The sequence below is a fragment of the Schistocerca americana genome, chromosome 5 (assembly GCF_021461395.2).
Source record: "Schistocerca americana isolate TAMUIC-IGC-003095 chromosome 5, iqSchAmer2.1, whole genome shotgun sequence".
NCBI lineage: Eukaryota > Metazoa > Arthropoda > Insecta > Orthoptera > Acrididae > Schistocerca > Schistocerca americana.
In genome coordinates, this window is record NC_060123.1 from 189,172,752 (window position 1) to 189,197,145 (window position 24,394).

The 24,394-nt window shown below is 42.5% G+C and overlaps 1 protein-coding gene across 1 annotated transcript in view; it reads left to right on the forward strand.

The window, feature by feature from the left end:
• Positions 1–303: 303 nt before the first annotated feature.
• The window catches only part of LOC124615892, a 62,233-nt gene continuing 38,142 nt past the window's right edge, over positions 304–24,394 (forward strand). The window contains exon 1 of the mRNA XM_047144065.1: positions 304–384. Within this exon, the coding sequence (XP_047000021.1) occupies positions 340–384 (45 nt within the window). The 5' untranslated portion in view covers positions 304–339. The remainder of the gene's footprint in view (positions 385–24,394) is intronic.

Consider the following 24,394-nt stretch of genomic DNA (forward strand, 5'->3'; position numbering starts at 1 on the left):
ATTTGAACCATTTGTCTGTATTGGCAGGGCGTCTGTCTCTCCTGATTTCGAGAGACACGGCCGTCCAATGATCCTTCCACGCCGTCTCTGCTCTGACGGATACCCTTGTGACGAGCGTACGTGGTAGGTTGCCTACGTGACGCTTGAGAGCGTGCGTGGAGATGTGGTAAGGAAGACGTAACATTGGAAAGTGCGACATTCTCCTGCCGCTCCCCACTTGGGCCACTGGAACAGGCCGGGGACTGTGGGTTGCGCAACATCGGTGCCCGGCCGCGGAGTGGGGCTTTCTCCAGTCTCCTCGCGGCTGGCGTCTGTTGTGTCGGAGCCGACGGCTGCGCCATGAGCTGGGCGGCCGCCTTTCTGCTTTGCCTCGTCACTGGCCAGGTAAGCCGACCACATTCGCAGATATTTTCCAGTTAATAGTTCTGCAGCTGCTCAACCCTAGTAGGGCAAACTGAGGAGCTACTTGATTGAGAAGAAGCGGCTCCGATCTCATAACTGACACACGGCCGGGAGAGCGGTGTGCTGACCACTTATCCCTCCGAATCCGCAGCCTGTGGGCAAAGGATGACACGGCGGCCGTTCGGTACCGTTGGTCCTTCATGTGCTGTTCGGTCGGAATTCACATTTTTAGCTCCGCAGCTAAGTGACACTGTGACGTAACGTAGCCATTGTCACAACGACTGTCAGCAGCAGTACCGAGAACTCAATAGTATTACATATTTTCTTTGGCGGATTTTTGGCCGGTGCTGTTAGAAAGGTCTCATTTCTTTCTCTCTCATTTTTCCGTTAACGCAGCCGCAAGACTGGGCATTCTGGTATGGCATTAAAACTCCTGTGTAGTGCTCGGTAGTCAAGTGCCACGCAACATGGATAACATTTCTAACTGCCACGTAATTTTCAAAAAAAAAAAAAAAAAAAAAAAAAAAAAAAAAAAAAAAAAAAGAATAATGGATCAAATGGCTCTGAGCAATATGGGACTTAACTTCTGAGGTCATCAGTCTCCCAGAACTTAGAACTACTTAAACCTAACTAACCTATGGACATCACACACATCCACGCCCGAGGCAGGATTGGAACCTGCGACCGTAGCGGTCGCGCGGTTCCAGACTGTAGCGCCTAGAACCGCTCGGCCACACCGGCCGGCACGTAACTTTACAACAGTGTGATCCCCTTTGCAGTAACATCAAGTATAGACAACGTAGAAAAAAAAACAGCTTTCGATTGCGAAATTCGTTCAAAAAAATGGCTCTGAGCACTATGGGACTTAACTGCTGAGGTCATCAGTCCCCTAGAACTTAGAACTACTCAAACTCAACTAACCTAAGGACATCGCACACATCCATGCGGCAGGATACGAGCGTGCGACCGTATCAGTCACGCGGTTCCAGACTGAAGCGCCTAGAACCGCTCGGCCACAGCGGCCGGCGCTAAATCCGTCGTTTTATTACATTATATCGAGATCTCAACTAGTACATCGTCATCTTCATTGTATATAGCAATGGGTGACATTAGTTCGAAGTGTAGAGTTCATGTTAGTCTCCTGTACGCCCTGGCCGGCCGGAGTGGCCGTGCGGTTCTAGGCGCTACAGTCTGGAGCCGAGCGACCGCTACGGTCGCAGGTTCGAATCCTGCCTCGGGCATGGATGTGTGTGATGTCCTTAGGTTAGTTAGGTTTAATTAGTTCTAAGTTATAGGCGACTAATAACCTCAGAAGTTAAGTCGCATAGTGCTCAGAGCCATTTGAACCATTTTTTTTTTTTTTTGTACGCCCTGCACTACCAATGTTGTTTACTACGTGACATTTTTGACTAGTATTACCTGTGATATGCACTGAACACTGCTATGTAGAAGTTGAAATCTAGATCTGCTGTAGTAAAACGACGGATTTCGCGGTCGATTGCTGTTCTTCTGTCCAGTGTCTGTATTCAACCATCGCTGCCCATAACGGGATCACATCGATTCCAGTCTGATTAGATCTATTATAGTTTACACAACATCTACATTCATGACCTGGTCGTATAGTGCAGTGCATAGAGTGCTAACTTGTGAAACAGAGAGGTGAGCCATAACGAGTCAAAGTGAACCAAATTAGCTACTGTTGGTCTGGCACACCGACTAGCATGTATGCAGCTTTTACTTTTCCCACAATGCTGTGCGAGTACCACACAAATTCCCCCTCCCCCTTCAAGGCGCGGTTCCTGTTTTAGTTCTGGGAGCAAGAGGGGGAGGATCTAAGTCCCTCCCCCTTACCCCCACTACCATCAAATTTAACTTGCCGTCACCCCTACTTTAATGTACCACAGATATCTACGATAATATTAATAATAACAGTAATAATTTGCTTACATCAATACTTAGAGCAACACTTTAAACTAACACCCAAGAAATTGTAGTTTAGTGAAGTATAAACACTTGAAAAGCATTAGTCCAAAAATTGTAATGTATATGTTGATTTAAGAACTATAATAGTAATATAGTATTACAGCTTCGACAACATCAAAATTTACACAATATAAAATCGAAATATGCTTTCACCATTATCAGTATTTTACTTGGCGCTACGATTGTGAACACAAATTTGCAGACCACAGCGTGTGATTGAGTTAGTTGGTTAGTTAGTTGATTTTTCCATATATCAAAGTCATTACAAACATTATAATTTGTAATGTGGAAACAAAACAAGATTAAATCCTTATATACAACTAAATAAAATTAATATTTATATGATGACTACATTCTGGTCATTTATAGGTTTTTCTAATGAATAATTATCTCTACTCAAGAATTCCTCTGTAGTACAGAAAGAGTTGTTAAAGAGAAAGCTCTTTAATCTATGTTTGAATACATTTTCGTTATGTGTTAGATTTTTTGTTTCCTTGGGTAGATTGTCAATGAATTTTATAGCTGCATATTTCACCCTTTTGTGTAAGAAAGTTAGACTCATCAAAGGAAATGCAGATCGGTTTTCCTTCTGGTGTTGTGCTTGTGAATATTTCGGTTATTGTCATACTTACAATTGATCGATTGTTGACAGCTAATTTCAAAAGTGCATAAATGTACTGTGAGCCTGTGGTTAATATCTATTTATTTTATTTATTTATTGCTTATTTAGCCTGACCAGATTAGAGCCTTAAAGCCCTCTCTTACGTCTTACCTGGAACAACACACACAAAAATTATTACGTAACAATCACAATAATAATAAAAATATACATTAATAATAATAACAATAGTGATACTAATAATGATGATAAACTAATGAAAGAATTAAGAATGGTATTAATTAGTTATTACATAACGAACTCAATAATTTCCACTATTAACAAAAGGTGACAATTTGTAATAATAATAATAGTAACACTAATAATAACAATAAGAAAATAACAGAAGCATTAATAATTATATTGATTATTTTAGCACCTGAAACCGTGTTTAATTAGAAGAACTGGAAGGAATAAATAAAGACGAGAGGACTGAAATTGAAAGTGACAGTGACAGGTAAGAAGGAAGAGAATTTCAATAGAGAACTCTGTAGACAAGGGGAGGGAAAGTGGTGGGGGAGAAATGGCTGACGAGAGTGAGCTGCAAGAAGAGATAGCTATTGTGATAGCAGGTGGGCGATTAGCTGTCTTTCCAAGTTTGAAAGGATTTTAATTTCCCTAATATTTTTAGGAAGATTGAGCCAAAATCGGATCCCGGCTGCTAAAAGATTTACTTGCAAGATGTGCGTGTGAACGCCATGCCCGATTGTAACTACTTTCTTTTATGCAATGAATAATTTTTTGTCTACGCAAGGAGTTACCCTAGAATATTATCGCATAAGACAACAATGAATGAAAATATGCAAAATATCGTAATTTACTGAGTCCTGTATCTCCAAAGTTGCGAGTTATTCTAACGGCAAAAGTAAGCGAACCTAAACGTTTTACAAAGGTCTGCTACATGGTCTTTCCATTTCAATTTTACATCATTACGCTCACTTAAGAAATTCTGAGGGAAATACTGTTTTTTTCAGTCAGTTCTGTCAACATTCGGAAGCAAGGTCTTGCCCTTACGTCTTACCTTACACCGTCTCCTGTTTGCCTTTTCTACTGGTGGCCTCTTGAAAAGTGTCTGATTTCTTGTCGGCACCTGGTACATTCAGCTCGTGTGTGAGCGCCTGAACCTGGTTAAAATGTTCTCCACAGGCAGTCAGGACGCAAGCTCTCCAAGCAATAAACTGGGAAGTACCCTGTGTTGAACGTCGTCTGCAAATTTCTGGAATTCCTTGATTTTCGAGACTCTCGCATTACTATATTGCCGCAAGTTGGTTGGAAATCTGAAAACTAATGTATTCTTGGCTGCCATGACCCTCCTTAGATCCGCGCTTCTCTCCACATGAGAAACATGGCACACGAAAAATGTAAAACGAAAGAACTACGAATATCGTTTTCATTATTTTCAAACAGAGGAATCTTCTTCCCTTTACATTAAAATATTGTAATATGCAGCATGGCGCACGAAATGTGTCACCACATTATTTTTGAATAAACACTTTGTTGTCAAGAGAAACTCAAAGGAAGATATACTACCATGGAAAACGCTTTGTGGAGAACTGTTCTAACTCAGGACAGTTTCAGTATGTCCACCATTTTGACTTTTAACTTCCTTCATACGAGCGCTGATGTAAGGATAACACTAAGGCACATGTCTTCCGTGATTTCATTACAAGCTTGCAGAATAAGGCATCTGAGCTCCATTAAATCATGTGAACGTATCGGGAAAATTATTTTCTTTAGGTTGGTTGGTTGGTTGGTTTGGGGAAGGAGACCAGACAGCGTGGTCATCGGTCTCATCGGATAAGGGAAGAATGGGGAAGGAAGTCGGCCGTGCCCTTTCAGAGGAACCATCCCGGCATTTGCCTGGAGTGATTTAGGGAAATCACGGAAAACCTAAATCAGGATGGCCGGACGCGGGATTGAACCGTCGTCCTCCCGAATGCGAGTCCAGTGTCTAACCACTGCGCCACCTCGCTCGGTTTTCCTTTAGGTATCCCCAACGAATCAAGTCACATGGATTGAGATGTGGACTATTGAGGGTTGGGGGGAGCAAAACTGTCCGTCGTTAAAACGATCTGGAGACAATTCCTTCAAAGAAAAAGGGCCCAATAAGTCCATGATTGGAAACAGCGACCCACACTGTAATCCTCGGAGCGTACTGTCGTCGTTCGTGAAGCACTTGCGGATTTTTGGTAGCTCACTTTCTGCAGGACCTGACCATCACTGCCGGCCAAAGTGGGCATGCGGTTCTAGTCGCGCAGTCTGGAACCACGAGACCGCTACGGTCGCAGGTTCGGATCCTGCCTCGGGCATGGATGTGTGTGATGTCCTTAGGTTAGTTAAGTTTAACTAGTCCTAAGTTCTTGGGGACTAATGACCTCAGAAGTTGAGTCCCATAGTGCTCAGAACCATTTGACCATCACTTTCCAGGACAATGCTCAAGCACGTAGAGTGCAAGCTGTTGCTGATTTGTTTGACTGATGGGGCTGCTAAGTGCTCTACCACCTAGTGCACTCTCCTGACTTAAGCCCTCGTGAGTTCAACTAGACTTCTAAAAAATGGTTCAAATGGCTCTAAGCACTATGGGACTTAACATCTGAGCTCATCAGTCCCCTAGACTTGTAACTACGCAAACCTAACTAACATAAGGACATCACACACATCCATGCCCGAGGCAGGATTCGAACCTGCGACCGTAGCAGCAGCGCGGTTGCGGACTGAAGCGCCGAGAACCGCTCGGCTAAAGTGGCCGGCTCGATTTCTAAACTGAAGGAAACACTTCACGGCATTCGCTTCAGAACTGCTACAAATTCGTCGGATAATAGACCTCTGGCAAGGTCAGTAAATCTTTGAAACACGTATCTATTTTGTACGAGCTGTAAATAAATAGTTGCCACAATTATTACAACCCTCGTACTTAACACTAGCAATAACGGCTGAGAAGTAATAAAAAAAAAAAAGAAAAAAGAAGGGATGGGGCTATAGTTAACATGGTGTGGGATGGGTTTTAAATAGAAGATATTCAATTTATCATGACTTCCCGAAAACGGAATTTTATGGATTTTTTTGCCGATCGTGCGATAAACGCTCACTTCTTGGGCCGGACTCATACTTGGTTTGGGCTGCATGCTGCCCGCGGGCCGCGCGCTGGAGTTCGCTGACCTAGACTCTATGCTGTGTTGTACCAGCGAATGTCGTTTCTGGTTTCTACTGAATTGTATTGCAAAGTTTTCTGTTGCGTGGAAGCTGCAAGGTGGGGAGACTGGGGCTACACAAATGTGAACAGCTCCAGTTCTGTGCCAGAAGGATAATTACCCGCAGCGAAAGTTGTCACACGACTGATGTCAAGCGGAACAATTATGAGATGCCATGGATCGTGACTACAGCGGGAAACGAGACCTTGACGCAACGGTTAGTTAATTACAGTTGCCTTAGTTAGTCTGAGCTTGTGCAGTATCTAATTTCGGAAATAGCAGTGTTTAATTATGATACAGCTGATGAGTCACAACACTGTAATCCATATCTGCAAAAGTTTTGCTTCAACCCTTTTCGTCACCCATCTGCCAAAGGAATATTCCTCAATACGTGATATCTGAGTCACACATTCACTGCACTTGAGTAAATATGGCTTATATTAGCATACATATTTGTGATATAATCTCTTTACTACCTTCAATATTATTACTAGTCTTCGTTTTACACCGATGAATGCAGCATATGCTTTTAGAGAGGATTGAAGTAAAATGGGGAGTTCTGGCTACGGCGAAGATGGAAATGAAGTCTGCGGCATGGTGCTCGGAGATGACATAAACTAAACTGCAGGTGTTAGCATTTGCAATAACTTGTCTAAAAAAATTCAGCCATAGCAAGTTCAGGGAGGGATGCACCTCGGTAGTGAAATACTGTGTCCGCGGAACGATCTAGTACCAAATTATTTTGTTATTTTCATAATGATCGGAAGATGTGTGGGAGAAACAGTATACATATACGTTCAAAAGTTTGCCTGAATAAATATGAAAGATGACAAAGTATAATGGATGCGAGTGAATATACCAGATGCAGTCTGGTACACTAAGTATCTTGCTGTCTTGGTTGTGCCTAATTCGTGGTAATATTGTTTACAAGCACCGTTTGAATGTACCATAAAGTGCAAACAAAGCACTTCACATTTGTTGCAGTGTTTTTTTTCTTAACTTCGTAGTGCTGCCTCTATTTTCTTAGTTCGACGAGACTGTTGTAGGACAGGGAGTTCAGGAAATAAAGCCGATATTTTTAATATGTTTGTTCTCCAACCCAGAGAGTGAAGCGGCTTGTTCGGCATCCGACCCGTCTCAAAAACATGCCTGAAAATGGGGAATTAGCGCTATTTTTAGTTTACACTGCCAGACAAAAAAAGTTGAAACGTCCCCTTAGAAAAATTTATACACGAGACTGTGCTTAACCTGACACACAATATTTTGTTAGCGCAACGCAATCTGACTTTCAAAATTCCCTACAAAAGAATGGCCCTGACTAACATTAAACTATACCTTTCACAAATCACTAAATCACTTACCTCACAATAATCTTCGTTTCTCCCACTACTGCAATATAGCAAGCGCCACTACTGCCAGCTAAATAAAAGATTCAAACTACTGAAGGCACTAACTACTGATAGGGATAGTTAGGAAATGAAAGATATTAATAGAGAACAAACAATGTATTTACCTTGATATCATCATATATAAATATAGCAGTTCATGACAAATTTCAAAAATCCGCCATCTCTCTCCCCCACATCCACCACTGCTGGCGGCTCACCTCCAACTGCGCAACGCTACGTGCTGTTCGCAGCCAGCTGCCTAACACTACAATGGCGAGTATTACAACAATGCAAAGCAGCCACAGACTGCACACAGCACAGCCAGTGATTTTCATACAGAGGTGGCGTTACCAATAAAAAAGCTTAAACAGCCTACTTACAAAGTGGACAACCCAGAAAACATGTTCGGGTCTCAACGTGACCTTATACAAGTATACACTATCGGCGGTTATTTAAATAATTAGATACACAATTCTCTCCAACAGGTAGGAACCCGTCTAGGATGCATTAGGTTGTTCGCGTTTAGTGTTGTTACGAGACCCGGTAGTGTTTATACGGGCTGTGAACAGCGTCAGATGTCGAGTGGTCGCTGTGAGGAGCACGGAGATGCCGCATAGTCATATGAGACAGCGTTATCAGCACCTGACAGTGTTTGAAAGGGGCCTGACTGTAGGTCTCCAGTTGGCCGCTTGGTCGAATCCCGAACTATCCAGATATATGGGGCAATTGCATGTGACAGTGGCCCGATGGTAGGCTGCATGGGAACGTGAGGGCAATAATACTCTTCGTCAAGGTACCGATTGACAACATCTGACCACCTCAAGAGGATCACCGTATCATGAACTAAGCGAATTGCAACCCCTTCACATCTGCGCCTTCCGTCCGAGAACAAGTAATGGACTTCCCTCAACACTGTATGGCATCCCGCACCATGGGTCAGAGAGTAGCAGACTAACAGAAATCGGACTATGAAGTTATTTACCCCGGTGTAGGCTGTCATTAACAGCACGACATTAACGGCCGTGATTGGAGTGGTGCCGTAACCGAGAAGCGCGGAATTCAGATGAAAGACATCGCATTGTGTTCATCGATGAATCGTGGTTCTAGATTTTCCCAGATCACTATCGTTTGCGACTATGGCGGCGATCTGGGGAGAGGTCCCAATGTTCTGGAGGGGCAAAGCAGTGTTACTATTGCCGCTGTACTGTGGGGAGCTGGCGAGTATGACGTCAGGTTACAATGAGTAGTGAGAGAGGGAACTCTGCCGGCACAACGGCACGTCAGGGACATCCAGCGTGCTTGCGTGTTACGGGCAAAAGAGGTGCGACGTCACGCTGATAAGGAAGTTAATAATTGCCAACTTCTTTGTAAATTTCACACGATTCTGTAACCTTTGAAATAATATCGCTTTCTCTCTGTAATCTTACCCTCCCACACATCACCATTAAATTTCTCTTAGTCTCTTCAATATTTTCAAAAGCTTCGTGTGGCGTAAGATATACAAAAGGAAACTTTTTACTTATCTTCATTTTCTCTTTTTGTTGGCTCCACTTCTTGCGTGTAGGGGTACATTCTTGCGGCTAAAATTTTGATTTAACGTTGTGGGTCTCTGATGAAGTACTGTCTGCTGCTATGATTTTCTTTTCTTTTATCCCATTCTTCAATACCATACTGACTTCACAATCTCCATTTTCATAAAACCATCAATATATTGTTGTAGATAAAAATGAAAAGAAACATGTTTTCCCATCAGAGGCATGGCCACTAGCCCTTACATTCTGCGGTACTCACAATATTTCAAAGAGTTTACAAAGCAAACGAATTTACAAACTTTCTTTACAAAAGAAAAATCCTCGTCACAACACATCACTACTTTGTAAATGAGCCCAAAAATAAATTTTATAATTATCGTCGGATTGTGCAATTAATAATATGAATTTTAAGTATGCCACAATTTATGATTTCAAATATTTCTAAAACAAGAATAATTTTAACGTTATACGTATCGATTGTAACAAATTAATTTCTTTTTATAGATTTTATCTTGAATATAATACATTGTACACAAATTCAAATGAAATTCTTTCACCTATACAAGACTCGACAGTATACATCTATCGGTTCTTTCTATATAAAAAAAGGAAGTGTTAGATGAGGGTGTCCTTTCACCTCTCAACACCTGAAGCTGCATTTCGTTCCCTTCTCCCCTTGTGAATGCTTCACGTCTTTGCCAGGCGTGGTATATCTTAGACGGTACGTCGTTCGGTATATATTTACGTGTATAAAAAGCCGATGACTTATGCGACATGCGCTGTGTAATTGAACGTCCCACTAATGTTGGCACTGTTGTGTGTCAATAATAGGGCGAAATGAATCCCCACTCCACAATTCAGTGACGGGGAAGAAACGATACCTTCTTTTAAAGAAAATCACTTTCGAAATCTCCATTATTCAGTCATACACCTTAGTTACTATATCGCGAATTAAAAAAAAAAATAGTCTGCGTCTTCGTTTAGAGCGTTACACTGCGTCAAAACATAATTAGATGGAAATGAAAAAGGTAGGGGACGGTTTGCACATTGTAGATAGTGTAGCTAGGAATACATGATGTTTCAATTTAATGAGAGATTTTACGATCATATGAACGAATACACATTTAGAGATCGATGTAAGAAATTTCCAGCATTTCCTACATTTTTTATGAGACGCGATGTTGTGTTTTGTACAGCAGTTTTAAATGTTTCGTGCTTTACACATTTAAGTGCTTCTCAATACGTTAGAATTATTTGGAAGATATTACTAATTCTTCAGTTACATAATTTTATGGTGAGTAAAACTCTGTACATTTTTAAAACTAATTCTATAACGTGTGAGCGATTAAGCCTTACTTGATCAGTCGTGCACCATCTTGTACCTTGAAACGGAAGAAGGTCCTGTATTATGGAACACGTGATATTTGCAAATGAACTGCGTTTCTTTAACGTCTTAACAATTTTACTTGACTTCAAAATGGAAATTAGTTTTAGTTTCCAGTACTTTATATTCCAAAATGTTTTTAACTTGTAAATGGGTTTTGATAATACTTCTAATTTATTTGAATTCCTCACTGATAACTGGTGTGTAGCAGAGTAATAATGTAACAGATAGACCATTAAGTATAGTACTGACAAGATTTTCTCGACTGCAACACTTCTGTAGAATATTTGTTCCTAGATACATGACCATGTTGTACAAGGGATTATTTTATCACATTTCCCAAAACCTTACTTTTCCTGAGTAATTTTTTAATGTCAGAAAAAAGCCTGCAGCACACAAAAAGTGAATGCTTTCATTTAAAAACGGAATAAGAAAATATGTTAAACTTCTATTACTAAGCTGGCTATAGGCGAAAGTGTGAAAAGTGTTCCAAGATACAATACTCTCTCCTCACAGTGAAAGCTTTCCACTGTATAAGTCAACGTTTTCATCAGAATTTCTATTTTTATGGTGACATCTAATTGTACCTGATCAAAAATTCCTCTAGACTCACAAATGTGCTTCCAGTATGAAGAATAATCAGTTATTAGAAATTTGTGTACGTATATAAAACGGGGTCACATCCGATCTAGGTTCCCTATTTGAAAAACATGCAAGTTTCATATTAAAGCTATATCTTCTAAAGACTTACGGCATGCTACCTGTAAACTTCCGTTCCTCATCGGACTGGACAAGGCAGACCTTAATTATTGTGCTCCAGCGCTCCCTCTAGGTGTTATCAGCATCATTCTAGACACTTGACTGCAGGATAATTAAGACACGAGATGCAAGATATCCAACGACAACAATGTACAGATGCGCACCCCTACAGCCAGTACAGTGAAATCACGCAAGCTTTCTAATTTCACAGTTTCGATCTCAACACCAGAATTCGGCAAACAGATAGAGAAATGGTGGCCGCGCATTCTGTGTTAAATTCGAAACTTTTCTGCAGAGAATTACGGACGTAGATAACAACACAAAGCTACGTTAAACTTACTTTTCCGTACTGATAGGCTTATTTTCTCGTATCCTCTTTACCCCATACCTGCACCATATCATCAAAAATACAACGCAACATTTAATTTTAGCTAACTTGGACATTTATATATTGCCTTATTAGAGACACCTTCGGAAAAGATAGCTTGCAACAGCAAATAGGACAGTATTCAGGGTGACGTTGCTACCGTATTAGTACTCATATTCCAAAACAGAACACGTGAGGTAATGAGAACAACGGCCCTTCTCAACAATAACTTGACTTACTAGCCCGTAAATGCACTGACCGAAAAAAAGTCGCAACACCAAGAAGAAGTTGTGCAACATAAACTAAACTTGGCAGGCGTGTTTCTACAGCCAAAAGATTATATGTATTCAAATTTTGCGCCACTCAGATGAGAATGGCACTAATGGATGCAAATCAAGTTTGTTTAAATACACGCTGTACCGGTCGTGAGCGTTGGTTACATTTTAAAATGGACGTGGTGAGTTGAAGTTAGTCAAGAATGCATTTAAGGCTAGCACTCAACATTCTGAGTGTTACACCGATTACTAATGTACCAGCGTTTCACATTTACAACGGCTTATCCCGCACTTAGAACAATCTGTGGTCTCGCAATGTTTATCATTTAAGTGTGTTACCTATAAAAATGCATTCCCGAAATTTCATTATTCTATGTGAATTATTTTTTCCTTTTGTATATTTAGCTGAAAGGAAAGTACGGCCTTGTAGAATATCGGTCGTGTAATAGGGCTACGAAAAGCTGGATGTTCCTTGTGCCATATTGCAGAAAGACATGAAAGGAATGTAACCAATGTACATGACTGCTGGAAGCGGTGGTCACGAGAATGGTACAATCTCAAGAAGACTGCGCTTCGGACGGCCAAGTGGAACTACGAGGAACGACCATCTTATTCTGTGTATGGATCTGGAGCATTGTACTGCATATGCAGCAGCAATCTGTGCAGCAGTTGGCACCATCGTGACACAACGAACTGTTATAAATTGGTTAGTTCAAGAACAGATCCGACCCAAACGCCCTGTACCGTGCATTCCTCCAGCCCCAAACAACCATCATTGGCGACTTCTGCGGTGTCAACCAAGAGCTCATCGGGGGGCACTGTGGAGGTCTGTTGTGTTTTCTGATGAAAGCAGGTTCTGACTCGGAGCCGCCGATGGCCGTCTGTTGGTTAGAAGGAGGACAGTCGAGGAACTGCAGCCAGCCTTTCTGCGTGCTAGACGCACTGGATCTACACCTGGAGGTATGGTCTGGGGTGCGATTTCATATGACAGCAGGAGCACTCTCGTTGCTATCTCACCGACCCTGGCTGCAAAATTGTACGTAAATCCGGTGCTTCGACATGTTGTGCTCCCACTCATGAACAGCATACCAGGTGGTGGTTTCCAGCAGGATAACACTCGCCCACATACCGCTGTCCTAACCCAAGAAGCTCTCCAGAATGTCGACATGTTGCCTTGGATTGATCGATCAGCAGATTTGTCTCCAATCTACCACATATGGGACATTATCGAATGACGACTCCAACGTCATCCACAAACAGGATTAACCGTCCCTGTATTGACCGAGCAAGTGCCACTGGCATGGAACTCTGTCCGACCAACTGACATGCGGCACGTACGCAACACAATTCATGCACGTTTGCAAACAATCTGAGAGTCACACCTGTTATTGATGTACGAGCGTTTCACATTTAGAACGGCTTAGCTCCCTCTTAGATTAACCTGTGGTCTTGCAATGTTAATCACCTAAGTGTGTTCCCTAGAAAGATGCATTCCCGAAATTAATTTTTGGTGTTGCGATTTTTTCCCATGTGTATATACCGCTGAAAGGAAAGTATTCCCTTGTAGAATACGCCTAATGCAGATGCCACGGCAACAAACTCAGTTACTGAGCTCATGTTGTCATCTGCAGGTGGCGCACATTGTCTCCTGTAAATACAGTACAACTAGCGTCGTTCTGACAGCACTTGGTACGCTGTTACAAACATCAGAATACAGTCTGATAACGTGTCGTCTTTCCAGGCGGGCCCCGGTGGCCTAGTCATCGATTCCCGATAATCAGATTCAAGTTCCTTATCTGTTCTCAAAGAGATAGCAGAAATATTCGTGCCGGCCGCGGTGGTCTAGCGGTTCTAGGCGCTGAGTCTGGAACCGCGCGACTGCTACGGTCGCAGGTTCGAATCCTGCCTCGGGCATGGATGTATGTGATGTCCTTAGGTTAGTTAGGTTTAAGTAGTGCTAAGTTCTAGGGGACTGATGACCACAGATATTAAGTCCCATAGTGCTCAGAGCCATTTGAACCATTTTGAAATATTCGTTTGATGTCACTGTTTCGGGCCAGTCCTCATTGTGGTGTTTGGCATCAATTTTTGTGCTCCGCATGTCGCTGCACGGTTTGGGGACGATGCCTTGTAATATACCATTATTCATAATTTTTCCCGTTTTTTTCCGGTTCCTGTTCCGCACCAATCCCATTCCATCCGTAGTCGGTACCCAGGAAGATGGACTTCTTCTCCCCGTGTTACAATTCGGAATTTCTATAAATCTACCAAAACGTTAATCACGTATATGCACACTATTTGATCAAAATTTTCCAGACACCCCTGTACAATGCGAAATCGACCACTAGATGTCAGGAGAGGCGGTCCCGCCACTATCAAAGGTGGCGAGGAGTATTGTGTTGTCAGCAGACAAGCAGAAGCGACGGTCAGCGAGCTCAAGGACTTTGTTCGTGGGCTGGTCATTAGACGTCACCTGAGTAACAAATCCATCACCGACGTTTCAAGCCTCTTAAAGTAGCTCAAGTCGATTGTTGGTGATTTGATCCTGAAGTGGAAATGTGAAGGAACATCCACAGCTTTACCACGACCATGAAGACCTCGTGTACTGACGAACGGGGACCGTCGATCATTGTTAAAGGTGGTTGTAAGAAATCACATGAAATCTACGGACTGAATCACCCGTGACTTCTAAAGTGCTACCAGCAGTCTAGCTGGGAAAGTAAAAAGAATGGGGTGTAGTGGTCGATTAGCTCCTCGTAAGCCACAAATTTCTGGAGTCAATACTGAGCGACGCTTGAGGTGATGTAAAGAGCGACATCGTTGAACAGGAGTGATGCGGAGTACTGAACCACGCTGTACGCTGCGTCAATCCGATAAGAGGGTCTGGGTTTGGTGAATATCAGGAGAACCTTACGTGCCATGAATTACAGTGGCAATAGAAAAATGTGAAGGACGTGTTGTTACGATATGGGGTGTTTTTTGTCCTCTGGATGTGGTCCTCGTACTGCGCTCAAGAGAATGCTACATGCGGAAAGATATGAAGACATTTTACAACGTTGTGTCCTGTATACAGTAGAGAAACTTTTCGGGGACGGTGATTCTTCGTATCAGTATGACTCTGCACTGTGTGATAAATCAACATCTGAGAATTCCTCAAATGGATTGGCCTGCCTTGAGCCCCGACCTCAGTCCAATGGAACAGCTTTGGCATGAATTAAAAACTCGATTTCGCTCGAGTCTGCAGCGTCCAAAACGTTTACCTTCACTGGTTGCGGCTCTTGAGAAAGAATGGGCTGCCATTCCTCCGCAGAGGCTCAGTGTCCCCAATGTAGTTCAAAACGTCACGAGGGCGAAGGGTCGACACACCCCTCGTTAAAGTCCACTAATAGGTTTCCAGATAAGATACGGGATCTATTTGCATCGAAGGCTTTTGTGTTTTATTTTTACTTCTTTTCTCATTACTGTTATTTGGCTTGGGCTTATTGAAGCGTATTTCTAGGTCCCAACATTTTGGTACACATGTACGTAAAAACATACATTGAAGCGCAAAAGAAACTGGTATAGGCACTCGTATTCACGTATGGAGATATGTAAACAGGCAAATCGTAACTGCGGTCGGCAACGCCTATATAAGACAAGAGTCTGTCGCAGTTGTTATATCGGTTACTGCTGCTACAATGGCAGGTTATCAAGATTCAAGTGAGCTTGAACGTGGTGTTTTAATCGGCGCACGAGCGATGGGACACAGTATCTCCGGGGTAGCGATGAAGTGGGGATTTTCCCATACAACCATTTCATGAATGTACTGTGAATATCAGGAATCCTATAAAACGTCAAATCTCCGACATCGCTGCCGCCGGGAAAAGATCCTGCAAGAACGGGGCAGAAGTGGAACCCTTCCGCAAATTGCTGCAGATTTCAATGCTGGCCATCAACAAGAGTCAGCGTGCGAACCATTCAACGGAACATCGTCGATATGGGCTTTCGGAGCGAAGGCCCACTCGTATACCCTTGATGACTGCAAGACATAAAGTGTAAAGCCTGGGCCCATCACACCGACGTTGGACTGTCGATGACAGGAAACATGTTGCCTGGTCGGTCGAATCTCGTTTCAAATTGTATCGAGCGAATGGACGTGTACGGGTATGGAGACAACCTCATGAATCCATGCACCCTGGATGTCAGCAGGGGACTGTTCAAGCTGGTGGAGGCTCTGTAGTGTTGTGGGACGTGTGCAGTTGGAGTGATATGGGACTCCTGATACATCTAGATACGACTCTGACAGGTGTCTGATCATCTGCATCCATTCATGTCCATTGTGCACTCCGACGGACTAGGGCAGTTCCAGCAGGACACCGCGACACCCCACACGTCCAGAATTGCTACAGAGTGGCTCCAGTGACACTCTTCTTAGTTTAAACACTTCCGCTGGCCGCCAAACTCCCAGACACGAACATTATTGAGCATATCTGGGATGCCTTGCAACGTGCTGTGCTCCACCCCCTCGTAATCTTACGGATTTATGGACAGCCTTGCAGGATTCATGGTGTCAGTTCCCTCCAGCACTACTTCAGACATGAGTCGAGTCCTTGCCACGTCGTGTTGCGGCACTTCTGCGTGCTTGCGGGGGCTCTACACGACATTAGGCATGTGTACCAGTTTCTTTGATTCTTCAGCGTATATACTGAGAAATCAGACTATAAATAGGACAATGATTAAGATTATTTTGCCATGTCCACAATAGGCACAATACTTGTAGGTGAAGAAATGTGGAATGATACTATCTGCAGAGAAAATAAAAGGAATTCAGTAGAGAGTGGGGAACACAAACCTCGTTATTAGACTGTTTATGAACTACTGATAGAACAGAAAATTTGATAAACACACGTTATTATATCAAAAAGAGCTTTGTACTTTTAAATGTCTTCATGATACAATAAAACAAGGGGTACCTTCAATTTCACAAGATTTTGCATTTACTGATTTTACTGTGCTTCGAAGGAGCTGCAGGAAAAGGCAAGTGGTTTATGTCTCCTACTTCTTCCTTCTGACTGTCGCATAAAGGGTTACCATTTATACTTACCCGATTTAAGTGGGAAGGAGTTGAATCCTGATTGGTACGCATTCGTACTACGCAGTTATAGCTTCCAGTTTGCCTGCTAATTTAAAAACAACAACAACCGGGGGGGGGGGGGGGGGGGGGGGTGGCGGCCTTCTAATTACTGGCTGGATCCCGATGTATTATTGACAGTAATGGCGGGCCAAAGGTGCCAATCATTTGCTCATTGCTTCTCGCCCAGTTTCGGCATCTATAGCTTGAAGTCTGAGGATGGTAGACTCGCGTTCATTGCGGAGCCAGATACACTGACCACCTTTGCCAACTGGTCGGTCTTGTCACTGTAAACAAATCCTACATGAACTGGTGCTCATAGGAAAGAGGTTCTCACATCACTTCGTTTATTTTGCAATGGTTAACGAATCCAGTATTTGAATGATTATTTTGCTGCCACACTTCCGGTTTCCAGGAGATTGCAACACGCTTTTAGAGTCTGATACTATAAGCTGGCTCTGAAGCCCTGGGAGGCGACCAAATTACAGAGCCACTCGAATGCTATCGCTTTCTCGGTAAAAATTGAGCTATAAAAGGCCATACGAAAGTGCTTGGTATATTTCTTCTTGGGAACAAGAAGTGTCCATCCTATTGATTAAGTCTCTTGACACTGAGAGCCATCGGTGTACATATGAACGAAGTGCGGCTGACAAACATTAATGTAAGCACTGAATTTTGAACTGATTGTGCCAAATTCACTTTTCATGAAGCTTTAAATAGTGAATATGGAGGTTTTCCAATTGATATCTGAATGGAATTCCAAATGGGAATTTGAATCTATCCTACTGAATCCAGCAGTCGATGTTACGCATTGAACCTAATGTTGTCACTAATAGGGGCAAAGACTCCGCATATCCTATGTAAACCTTTTGAGCGAAAGATTGTCTCGCATGTCTCGTAGGAGGTTTATTAAATTAATATTTGACTGCTAACTGTTGTGGGACATAAATTTTCTTGCCAAGTGCTAATGTCGAAGACACAGTGGAGGTTCAGCGGCTTCTACTAATAAGGCGTTTATCGGCGTCTATCGCATTATTCCAAGACGTATCCGCAGGCATCTGAACTGCACAGCACGTCTGGTAGGCGTCGAGGGTTCGACGCTGTCTACTGTAGAATTGACTGGTGAGAGTCATGCCATTGCGTCAGCTCGCGTTGCCCAGAAACCGCAAAACACCGAAGACTGTAAAGGCGAGTGAATGTTTTCACTGTCGTGCTGGGTGAAAAGTGTGTTTAGGAGACGTCCCACTCCAACTTGTCCAGTTTTTGGAGGGATATGGGTGTTGGACACTACTGCATTGTGGTGGTTTGGAACTACATTGTATACCACACACAAGCTCGACTCCTACGTGTTTAAGCCAGTCTACATCGCAAAAATTTTAGATCCGTAGCCATTGACCATCCTTCAGGTAATTCCACACGATGTTTGTCAGCAGGATAATACACTGCCACATGTATTTGAAATCTGCAGACATTCTACAAAGAACGGTGGATATTAGTTTGTGGCGACCTCGATAGAGACTGAGTCGACACAAGTTCGAGTGGAAGCATTCAAGCAATGAGTTATCTTTGATATCAAAATGATATAAAATCTTACGCTCTTTATTTTCGGCAATGGTGTATATTACTACTGTGCGATTCTAGTTATTTCATGTATTGAGTGCAATTAAAACAAATAAAATGTATTAATTAATTTTCGCCCCGTCATATAATTAAATTTCGGCTGGTATTTCCCCATAACTTCTTCCCTAGGCTAGCGGTTCTTCTGGCTTGCCTAGTCTGAGGCAAAATATTGAGGTGTACCCTCTTAGCTTTACAATTTTTATAATCAATAATATATTTGTTATTAGCCTCTGGAAGATCATTATTCATAGATAACTTATATTTCAGATCCAAAGTCATGTGACTGAAGAGACTTCCTTCCTTTACTTGCAACTAAGAATCAGTAAACACATTCCAAGTTCATCAGAATTTCCCAAAGCAGCCTTCTGATTATTGAGGACAGATCATGTTCTTATAATCATTTCCTGAGCTAATACTGAATTGCAAAATCTGATTGGTAATAACGCGCACTAGTGGATCATAGACGCTAGGAGTACTGTGTTGAAGTTTCTCTGGTATCACTGACTACGTATCTAATTCTCGCTTCTTGCGTCACACAAGTGCAAAGTTCTGTTCATCCGATTTGTTTCGAGGAGGCACTCTCATCTACCTGTCGTTCACTATCTTCGCCGGTCGTTCCATCAGCTGACACGAGGAACGGAATTCGCATTTGCATGCGTTCGCTTTCTACGCGTCCTAGCTCGTCACATCCGGAGAAAGTTTCTACTGTTCACTCGCCAGCGTGTGGTATGTTAGTGAGTGATCCTGTTACCAACGTCGCTATAAGCACTTGCGTAAGTCAACTACGCTTCGGTTGGCAATGATATGAGATGCTGAGAGTTTTTGGTACTGTTTGAACACTTCATTGTCAAAGATTGGACATTCTGTTTCATATTGCGGTAGACCAAAAAAATTTCTGTGCTACAGAGTTGTAGTGTGGTGCACAGATAAAACTCTCTAATTTTTCGTTCTTGAGTCAACTGAAGTACCTTAATATGTTGTCCAACACATTTTTGAGAAGTTGGGTTATTGATTCATGCTACAATTTGCGTAGAATACGATTCATTACCAGAACCGGACGATTATCGATCAGGGACCAGCTCGTGACGAACGTATTGCTCTTTACTGTTAATCACCAACGATAAGTGTCTTAGCGATAAGACGGATAATATGAAACGCACTGATTATTGTCTATATCATCTACTAATTTCACACATGTTGTTTATTAATAATGTACACTTTTGCGGAATCATTAAATGACCATCGATATGAATTAACATCCGCTTTAGGTTTTTCGGTAATGTTTATTGACAATGTCCCGTATCTTCGAAACAGAACCGAGACCGTTTTGTTGCTGCATCATGTGATATTCTGAGGGCCGTAGAAAGCTGCGGAATTCAACCATGTGCTTCCAGAAACATAGCGCTCTCTACGGTTGATGGGCAGCCAAGTGTGGTCAGCCATGACGTCTTATGACGTTATACACAAGAACACGCTGTTTTCGCAGTACAATTAGTTATGTTTATAATCTTAATGTAAATGACGGTTGTTATATTCAGTGACTGCAGCTACTACACCATTCTGTCACCGGTAGTAACCTTTAGTACAATCGATAACAGCTGGATCACGTAAACGTTAAACAACGGTAGGTTATCTGGAAAGAATCATGAATCGTTAATAGAATATGGCTCTTTAAAAAAAGTTGTGTTGTGGGTGTTTGCTTCCGTGATGAAATTTGTTGTTTTGAGCTGGCTGAACCAAAACTACAATCACACATGAGAACATCGATGAAGTGCAGAATACGGTATTCGACAATCGGCGAATACAGGTACAGGTAAATCCTGACACTATAGTCTTATCATGAGAAAGTCTGTGGTATATTGTACACGAAGAATTAATTGTGAGAGAGCTTTGTGCAAGATGTGTGAATGCTAATCAAAGAAGTACGAAAGTAATTTGCCGGCAATGTGTTGAAAATTTCAAAAAGAATACGAGATTTTGTGCGCCGATTTCATGCTGTGAATGAGGTGTGGGTCACAGTTTCATCTCAGAAACGAACGAGCTGGTAGCTCCGAATCAAAAGACGCGAAATCGATATATCTTACGGAAATATTATGACCAGTGTTTTCTAAAATGGAAAAGGGTTCTTCTTGTTGGTTACATTCTAAATGGTAAAAGAATAAACGTCGGATAGAAGGTAAGTCTCCAAATGCTACGGAAACGATCCTCCTTAAGAAACTAAAAAAATCACTAACGGGACGGAGCACCAGCCCAAAGAGGTTGTTATACACTATGTGATCAAAAGTATCCGGACACCTGGCTGAAAATGACTTACAAGTTCGTGGCGCCCTCCATCGGTAATGCTGGAATTCAGTATGGCGATGGCCCATCCTTAGCCTTGATGACAGCCTCCACTCTCGCAGGCATACTTTCAGTCAGATGCTGGAAGGTTTCTGGGAAATGGCAGCCCATTCTTCAAGGAGTGCTGCACTGAGGAGAGGTATCGATGTCGATCTGTGAGGCCTGGCACGAAGTCGGCGTTCCAAAACATCCCAAAGGTGTTCCATAGGATTCTCTTCAGGACTCTGTGCGCGCCAGTGCATTACAGGCGTGTTATTGTCGTGTAACCACTCCGCCACAGGTCGTACATTATGAACGGGTACTCGATAGTGTTGAAAGATGCAATCGCCATCCCCGAATTGCTCTTCAACAGTGGGAAGCAAGAAGGTGCTTAAAACATCAATGTAGGCCTGTGCATTGATAGTGCCACGAAAAACCACAAGGGGTGTAAGCCCCCTCCATGAAAAACACGACCACACTATAACACCACAGCCTCCGAATTTCACTGTTGGCACTACACACGCTGGCAGATGACGTTCACCGAGCATTCGCCGTAAGCACACCCTGCCATCGCATCGACACATTGTGTACCGTGATTCGTCACTCCACACAACGTTTTTCCATTGTTCAATTTTTCAATGTTTACGTTCCTTACACCAAGCGAGGCGTCGTTTGGCACTTACCGGCGTGATGTGAGGCTTATGAGCAGCCGCTCGACCATGAAATCCAAGTTTTCTCACCTCCCGCCTAACGGTCATAGTACTTGCAGCGGATCTTGATGCACTTTGGAATTCCTGTGTGATAGTCTGGATAGATGGCTGCCTATGACACAGTACAATCAACAGTCAAGGTCGGCCTGTACGCTTTTGTCCTGTACGTGTCCCTTCATGTTTCCACTTCACTGTCACACCGGAAACAATGGACGTAGGGATGTTTAGGAGTGTGGAAATCTCGCGTACAGACGTATGACACAAGTGACACCCAATCATCTGACCACGTTCGAAGTCCGTGAGTTCCTCGGAACGCCCCATTCTGCTCTCTCACGATGTCTAATGACTAATGAGGTCGCTGATATGGAGTACCTGGCAGTAGATGGCAGCACAGTGCACCTAATATGAAAAACGTACGTTTTTGGTGGTTTCCGGATACTTTTGATCACATAGTGTATTTGCATCCGGAGACATTGGAGGCCAGTCCATCGTGGACACCCCATTGTCTTGTTTTCGCGCTGTACTGAGGCGGCTGCGATGTTTCGGGTCATTAACCTCTTGAAGCACCCAGTGTGCAACGTTCGAACCAGATAGCTTCTTAACGGATTTGAAGCACATAGTGATACACCTTCTCTGTTCACTAGATTGCATCCCCGCCCCAACCACCCCTGAATACAATCTGTTCTCACATCTTAAAAAGAGTTCTTGACAGGAAAATTTTCTGGGTCCTCCGAAAAAGTTTCGGTAGTTTAAGTGTTTACTCCACAGACCTTCCAGAATCGTATGTTTGAAACTGAAATTATTGAGCGTAAAACCTTTGGACTAAATGCACTTATCTTGAAGGTATTTATGTCAGAAAATGACTGCATTTTACCTAAAGATACTCTTTACCTGTCAGGCCAAGAAACATCTTCCCTTGACCTAGTAAATTGTTATCACCACGAAAAGACTCAAAAGCATTACTTATCCAACAAGCTACAGAAACATCGGCGAATGCAGTTATATTGACTATTGGTTCTCGATCCTCTGACTCTGACTTTACAAACTGTTTAGCGACGTCTGCATACACTGAATGAAATGCCGATGCCAATAAAGATGTGTCGTTGCACCGACTTCCAGATTTTGTTCTGTATACTGAAACAGAGCCCTGAAAGGGGTATTAAGTGTGAGCAAGAGCCCTCCGCCATCCACAGTACAGTTGCGCGCCCGTGTGTGTGTGTGTGTGTGTGTGTGTGTGTGTGTGTGTTTGTAGATGTACAGTCAGTTCCATAACTTAATCCAATCGCCGCCATTGTCGATTATAGCTTGCTACCTTTTTGGCGTGCTTTTATCTCGGTAAATGCGAATAGTTTTAGTGAGTGAGCTAAGAATTATAATCCCACGTACACAGTTTTGTAAAATTTTATCGTGTGTTAATATCAAAAGACGCTTCAGCGTTTGATGTTGTCGAAAAAAATAGACCTTCTCCAAATTAAAAGGTGGCCATTTTTGTGGTCAGTTGTCGTTTACTAACGATTTTCCAGCGTTGTGGAACACGAGGCTAGCTCGTTATTCCTTTTCGACGCACAAGATACACATCTTGGCTCTTTCTCTTTAGCAGCATTGCGGGAGACTTCAGGCGTTCAGAGAAAGTGTCACGCGTACATAACCATAAAAAGTTTCTCCTCTGTATCTCGTTTCTAACGCACCAAATAGCTCTTACTGTATGTATTGTAGCTACATTTTTCACCTAATTCACTGTAATTATTTTAACTGTACAACATGACGGAACACTTAGAGATCTAGCATCTTCGCAGAATTTCATTCCCTGGGATTTTTCTCTTTGTGTTTTATGTTCATGGCGGTTTTGTTTGAACTGGAGTTTGTGACAAAAATTATAATATGAGCTACGTATAAGATAACGTGTTGTTGTTGTTGTTGTTGTTGTTGTTAGTCTCACTGCTCGGTAACGGTCTCTCCCAGTTTTTCGCACCGACATCTCTCTAGTGATCATCCTTCAAAAAGAAGACAGCAAATTAAACTGTCAAACAAAGCTACTTTATACCTTTGCCGCTATGTTTTATAAGATCTTACCTGACAATGTTGACACAGTGTGTTGTGTCGTTTCAACAATTTTTTTTAATTATTTGTCCAACTTTATTTATAATTTCAGTCTTCCACAACGCTAGCACCAGTCAGCAAAATCCAATTGTGCTAATGAAAAGAATGAGGAACATGCCTATACGAATAATAGGGAAGCTGCTCCACAATGCTTAAACACTAAAAGTTATTGTGACACTTCCAGCTAATTGTCAGAGATAGTGCCACCTTACTCGGGTGGATAAAAATCTGAGGAGTTACTGACGTATAGTTTCTAGAGCAAAAATGTGACAATTTACATGCTACTTGGTTAACTTTGCCAGAGGACCTGTTATAGATATAGAAAAAGCCGGAGGCAAAAGGACAAGGAAAATTATTAGTGCAATAATCCACCTTAGTGGTGAAAGAAAAAAAGACAAAGACGTGAGTTCTGCGAAAGCTTATCATGATTGTAAACTGTTAGCAACTGGAAATCGTAGAAGAGAAAACTGAGTGTACAATAGGGAAATGAGAAGACGTCGGGAAATGACTGAATTCTGGATGTAGAAGATTACCGAGGTAATGGAGTCGGTGGCTGAGATACTGCACTCTCCAACCTGACAGGTTTTTCATACTTT